We start from the raw sequence: 6802 nt of genomic DNA on the forward strand, positions 1-6802 counted from the left end.
TTATCGTTTTTGTCATTCTTTCAGTTTTGAATTTCAATTGTTTGATTTCAGATTTCAGACAGGGATGAATAACACGATAGTGTTAAAATCCCAGACAAATAAATAAAACAAATCAGATTTCAGATTCACCCAAGTTGATAAAGTTCACATCTTCGCTTTTTGGAACTTTAAAAATACTCTTTAGTTTTATTTATGGAGCGTGTACCAGTACCACGCTGGTTAAAATTTAATCGAATTTAAAACATCTCATATGTTCGTGCAGAATTTTGTGTTTGATTTCAAAACATGAACTAATCGCGTCCAGTTCACAACATCTTATTTTCATATTAATTTAAATTAAAGTTTTTTTTTTAATATTATACGATAAAGCAAAATCTCTAGAACAATTCTTATTGGAACAGAGAATGAATTTCAAATCGATTCCAGAATGGTAAGTGCTTGAATAATCATAGGATTAGATAGGAAATAAATTCATTAAATTGTTTTGTTTCTTTCTGCAGCCCTTTCGTGGAACGGAAAGTTGTTTGCCGGATTTGCGACGGAACATCGGGCGCTATGGAATCAATTTTTTGTAAAGAATCGAACCAGAAGCTGCTGGATAAAATTTTCAAATGTACTCAGGTTAAGGTAAATATCTAGAATAAATTAACCATGGGAGATTTCTGGAGCTGGTAAATGTACATTATGTTTTGTAGGTTGAACCGATTTGCGGCATTATTTCTCCGGTGTGTGAATTTTGTCATTTTCGGATTGAGAAATTTGACGATTCATTCAAACCGAGCTGTAAAGAATACGTTGTGGAGAAATTTGTTAAGCACCAGGATCCCGAAGATGATCCATTCAATAGCTTAGATCCACTTACAAATGGACACGAAAATACCGGTCGATGATATTAAACCGGAGTTGAGTAGGTCTGTGGAATTGGCTTTGGTGAATGATGAATATTATTAAGGCAGAAAGTATTGAACAAAAGCCTGTTGAAGATTTAGCATGTTTTTCAAAATAATCAAGAAAACGAGGATTATTCAGACCAAGAACCTGAAAATGATTCACCAGTTTTAGAGTTCGGAGTTAAAGATGAACAGGATTCGGTTGAATCAGAAATAGGAAATCGAACTCCAGAAGTCTTGAATTCCGAGAAAGTTATCTCAAAAGACCACCCGGCTAGACCGATTTTCTCGGGATCAAAAATTCCGACCGAATGTGCGATTTGCGGGAAAACGGGTAGCCTATTTGAAGGAACACATGAGAATGCACTTGAAGGACAAGCGATACGCTTGTCCACACTGCGATCGATCTTTCTCGCAAAGCACCAACCTAATATACCACATTCGCACCCACACGGGCGAAAAACCATTCCAATGTGGCCAGTGCGAGAAAAGATTCATCTGCAAATCGCACTTGCTGTCGCATGAGGTAAATTAAAAATAAATTATTTTTTTTTTTTAAATGAGGAATTGATATAAAATATTTAATTTTAGCGCTCTCATCTTAACGAGCTGCCGTTCGTCTGTGAGTTTTGTTCCAAACGATTTAACCAAGCCTGTAACTTGACCAAACATCTGCGGGTACATAGTGGTGAAAAACCGTACAAGTGTGGCATCTGCGGGAAAGCTTTTATGAATCTGTCTAATATGAAGGTCCATGAGCAACGGCATCGTGGAGAGCGGAATTTCACGTGTGAAATTTGCTCCAAATCATTTACAGTCAATCAACATCTCGCGAGGCATATGCAAGTCCATAGGAAGGATGATGGCCAGTACAAATGTGAAAAGTGTAACAAAATCTGTAGCACCGGAGCAGGACTCCGGGCACATTACAGTTTGCACGAACGAACGACGGAATATGCTTGCCGTATTTGCAAAAATGAGTTTCGAAACTAGTGAGCAATTTGAAGAGCATAATAATGATAAAACTGCCAGTTGCCAGTTGCTCAAGCCTTACAAATGTGTCGCCTGTCCAAAGCGTTTTCGAGACCCCAGACTGCTAGAGCAGCACAAGCAACGAGTACACACGTAGTAGCGAAACCTCGGGAGAAGGCTCGGAAAATTGAAATGGATCCTGAGACGGCTATCAAACAGTTGGAAGGTCCCCTGGAAAAGCCCTACAACTGTAATGTATGTGGTAAAGAGTTCAGAACGAAGTATAATCTGCAAACACATCTGAGGATCCACATGGGAGAAACGGCGAAACTATTTCAGTGCGAAAAGTGTCCAAGATCGTTCAACCAGTTAACCCATCTGAAAACTCATGAACGGACCCACACTGGACAGAAACCGTTTGGTTGCACCGAATGTTCGGAAAAGTTTAGTCGAAGCTATCTCTTACGGAATCACCAATCGATGGTTCATGGGAAGGTTGCCAGTTTCGATAGCCACGAGCAAGTTGAAGAGGATGAGTTCACTGAAGTCGAGGTGGAAGATGATAATGGTGCGATAAAAGCTGACCAGAAACCGATGTCCCAAGAAACGCTTGTTTTTGACGGCAGTGGACAAATCATTGTTAAGGTTGAGATTCGAGAAACGTAGTATTGTAGTCGTAATTTAATTAGGTAGGCTGAAAATATTAAATCGTGTCAAATTATTCAACCGCGAAGAAACTATTGTTTTTTTCTAAAACGTATGAACAATCCGACCGATCTGAACCCACCTAAACTCATCTAATACCAATGAAAAAAGTGAAGAAGAAATATCGAGTCATGAAGTGACTCTTAGAATTACTTTCATCATTTTTGTCATTTTTGTCATTTTTGTCATTTTTGTCATTTTTGTCATTTTTGTCATTTTTGTCATTTTTGTCATTTTTGTCATTTTTGTCATTTTTGTCATTTTTGTCATTTTTATCATTTTTGTCATTTTTGTCATTTTTGTCATTTTTGTCATTTTTGTCATTTTTGTCATTTTTGTCATTTTTGTCATTTTTGTCATTTTTGTCATTTTTGTCATGTTTGTCATGTTTGTCATTTTTGTCATTTTTGTCATTTTTGTCATTTTTGTCATTTTTGTCATTTTTATCATTTTTGTCATTTTTGTCATTTTTGTCATTTTTGTCATTTTTGTAATTTTTGTCATTTTTGTCATTTTTGTCATTTTTGTCATTTTGTCATTTTTGTCATTTTTGTCATTTTTGTCATTTTTGTCATCTTTGTCATTTTTATCATTTTTGTCATTTTTGTCATTTTTGTCATTTTTGTCATTTTTGTCATTTTTGTCATTTTTGTCATTTTGTCATTTTTGTCATTTTTGTCATTTTTGTCATTTTTGTCATTTCTGTCATTTTTGTCATTTTTGTCATTTCTGTCATTTTTGTCATTTTTGTCATTTTTGTCATTTTTGTCATTTTTTTGTCATTTTTTGTCATTTTTGTCATTTTTGTCATTATTGTCATTTTTGTCATTTTTGTCATTTTTGTCATTTTTGTCATTTTTACGAAAACAGTCAGTTTTGAATTTGTTTTATTAGTTTTGTCATTTTAGTTATAGCTGTCACTTGTGTCGTTTTTGTAACCTTTGGCAGCTTTTAATATTTTTATCGTTTTTGTCATTCTTTCAGTTTTGAATTTCAATTGTTTGATTTCAGATTTCAGACAGGGATGAATAACACGATAGTGTTAAAATCCCAGACAAATAAATAAAACAAATCAGATTTCAGATTCACCCAAGTTGATAAAGTTCACATCTTTCGCTTTTTGGAACTTTAAAAATACTCTTTAGTTTTATTTATGGAGCGTGTACCAGTACCACGCTGGTTAAAATTTAATCGAATTTAAAACATCTCATATGTTCGTGCAGAATTTTGTGTTTGATTTCAAAACATGAACTAATCGCGTCCAGTTCACAACATCTTATTTTCATATTAATTTAAATTAAAGTTTTTTTTTTAATATTATACGATAAAGCAAAATCTCTAGAACAATTCTTATTGGAACAGAGAATGAATTTCAAATCGATTCCAGAATGGTAAGTGCTTGAATAATCATAGGATTAGATAGGAAATAAATTCATTAAATTGTTTTGTTTCTTTCTGCAGCCCTTTCGTGGAACGGAAAGTTGTTTGCCGGATTTGCGACGGAACATCGGGCGCTATGGAATCAATTTTTTGTAAAGAATCGAACCAGAAGCTGCTGGATAAAATTTTCAAATGTACTCAGGTTAAGGTAAATATCTAGAATAAATTAACCATGGGAGATTTCTGGAGCTGGTAAATGTACATTATGTTTTGTAGGTTGAACCGATTTGCGGCATTATTTCTCCGGTGTGTGAATTTTGTCATTTTCGGATTGAGAAATTTGACGATTCATTCAAACCGAGCTGTAAAGAATACGTTGTGGAGAAATTTGTTAAGCACCAGGATCCCGAAGATGATCCATTCAATAGCTTAGATCCACTTACAAATGGACACGAAATACCGGTCGATGATATTAAACCGGAGTTGAGTAGGTCTGTGGAATTGGCTTTGGTGAATGATGATATTATTAAGGCAGAAAGTATTGAACAAAAGCCTGTTGAAGATTTAGCAGTTTTTCAAAATAATCAAGAAAACGAGGATTATTCAGACCAAGAACCTGAAAATGATTCACCAGTTTTAGAGTTCGGAGTTAAAGATGAACAGGATTCGGTTGAATCAGAAATAGGAAATCGAACTCCAGAAGTCTTGAATTCCGAGAAAGTTATCTCAAAAGACCACCCGGCTAGACCGATTTTCTCGGGATCAAAAATTCCGACCGAATGTGCGATTTGCGGAAAACGGGTAGCCTATTTGAAGGAACACATGAGAATGCACTTGAAGGACAAGCGATACGCTTGTCCACACTGCGATCGATCTTTCTCGCAAAGCACCAACCTAATATACCACATTCGCACCCACACGGGCGAAAAACCATTCCAATGTGGCCAGTGCGAGAAAAGATTCATCTGCAAATCGCACTTGCTGTCGCATGAGGTAAATTAAAAATAAATTATTTTTTTTTTTAAATGAGGAATTGATATAAAATATTTAATTTTAGCGCTCTCATCTTAACGAGCTGCCGTTCGTCTGTGAGTTTTGTTCCAAACGATTTAACCAAGCCTGTAACTTGACCAAACATCTGCGGGTACATAGCGGTGAAAAACCGTACAAGTGTGGCATCTGCGGGAAAGCTTTTATGAATCTGTCTAATATGAAGGTCCATGAGCAACGGCATCGTGGAGAGCGGAATTTCACGTGTGAAATTTGCTCCAAATCATTTACAGTCAATCAACATCTCGCGAGGCATATGCAAGTCCATAGGAAGGATGATGGCCAGTACAAATGTGAAAAGTGTAACAAAATCTGTAGCACCGGAGCAGGACTCCGGGCACATTACAGTTTGCACGAACGAACGACGGAATATGCTTGCCGTATTTGCAAAATGAGTTTCGAAACTAGTGAGCAATTTGAAGAGCATAATAATGATAAAACTGCCAGTTGCCAGTTGCTCAAGCCTTACAAATGTGTCGCCTGTCCAAAGCGTTTTCGAGACCCCAGACTGCTAGAGCAGCACAAGCAACGAGTACACGTAGTAGCGAAACCTCGGGAGAAGGCTCGGAAAATTGAAATGGATCCTGAGACGGCTATCAAACAGTTGGAAGGTCCCCTGGAAAAGCCCTACAACTGTAATGTATGTGGTAAAGAGTTCAGAACGAAGTATAATCTGCAAACACATCTGAGGATCCACATGGGAGAAACGGCGAAACTATTTCAGTGCGAAAAGTGTCCAAGATCGTTCAACCAGTTAACCCATCTGAAAACTCATGAACGGACCCACACTGGACAGAAACCGTTTGGTTGCACCGAATGTTCGGAAAAGTTTAGTCGAAGCTATCTCTTACGGAATCACCAATCGATGGTTCATGGGAAGGTTGCCAGTTTCGATAGCCACGAGCAAGTTGAAGAGGATGAGTTCACTGAAGTCGAGGTGGAAGATGATAATGGTGCGATAAAAGCTGACCAGAAACCGATGTCCCAAGAAACGCTTGTTTTTGACGGCAGTGGACAAATCATTGTTAAGGTTGAGATTCGAGAAACGTAGTATTGTAGTCGTAATTTAATTAGGTAGGCTGAAAATATTAAATCGTGTCAAATTATTCAACCGCGAAGAAACTATTGTTTTTTTCTAAAACGTATGAACAATCCGACCGATCTGAACCCACCTAAACTCATCTAATACCAATGAAGAAAGTGAAGAAGAAATATCGAGTCATGAAGTGACTCTTAGAATTACTTGGGGCTTCATCAAGTTTCGAATCCGTAAAACGTAACGTTTTAGGTACTTTATTGAAAAATATAATGAATTCGTCGGAAACTGAAACATTTGAAAGAGCGAGAGTTAAACTGCAGAAGATGGGAATTACATCATCTTTTGTATTCGAGATTTTCCAAAATTTCGATCTTTAATAACTTGATTCATCAATTTATTTGGAGTGTAGATTGTGCGCAAGTTTGTTGTATGCAAGTTTGTGTCCAACTTCTTTTAATTTATTGAAAATAATTTTGATTTTGATCGCTCATTTTTACTCGTTAAAAGTGATGTCAATCTTCAACCATTTTCTGAAACCTGCATAGTTTTCAAAGACGCATTGAATTTTTGCCTGTGTTTCAGGGATTTTTCGTTTTACTTTGAATTGAGCCTACGCAGACGGTGCAAAATGGAATTTTGAATCAATCAATCACATATTTCATGTTTTAAAATAGTATCAAAAGTTTAACTAGAGGTTAAAATAGTGCCTTTTTGTTAGTATATAACATTGTATAATATTCTTATCATAAAAAAATAGAGAAAATTT

The 6802-nt window shown here is 36.3% G+C and overlaps 2 protein-coding genes across 2 annotated transcripts; both read left to right on the forward strand.

Annotated features, from left to right (window-relative positions):
- The first annotated feature begins 74 nt into the window (after nucleotides 1–74).
- On the forward strand, nucleotides 75–890 carry LOC129759178 (uncharacterized). The gene is made up of 3 exons (XM_055756586.1): nucleotides 75–430; nucleotides 501–627; nucleotides 696–890. The coding sequence occupies exons 1-3, from the start codon at nucleotides 405–407 to the stop codon at nucleotides 888–890; spliced, it is 348 nt and encodes a 115-aa protein (XP_055612561.1). The 5' UTR covers nucleotides 75–404.
- Nucleotides 891–1227: 337 nt separating this feature from the next.
- LOC129759177 (zinc finger protein 665-like) lies at nucleotides 1228–6069 on the forward strand. Its single transcript, XM_055756585.1, has 7 exons — nucleotides 1228–1416; nucleotides 1482–1854; nucleotides 1966–2524; nucleotides 3932–3958; nucleotides 4029–4155; nucleotides 4224–4940; nucleotides 5005–6069. The coding sequence occupies exons 1-7, from the start codon at nucleotides 1246–1248 to the stop codon at nucleotides 6046–6048; spliced, it is 3018 nt and encodes a 1005-aa protein (XP_055612560.1). The 5' UTR covers nucleotides 1228–1245; the 3' UTR covers nucleotides 6049–6069.
- The last annotated feature ends 733 nt before the right edge of the window (nucleotides 6070–6802 follow it).

This window comes from Uranotaenia lowii, unplaced genomic scaffold (genome assembly GCF_029784155.1).
Source record: "Uranotaenia lowii strain MFRU-FL unplaced genomic scaffold, ASM2978415v1 HiC_scaffold_1182, whole genome shotgun sequence".
Taxonomy (NCBI): Eukaryota; Metazoa; Arthropoda; class Insecta; order Diptera; family Culicidae; genus Uranotaenia; species Uranotaenia lowii.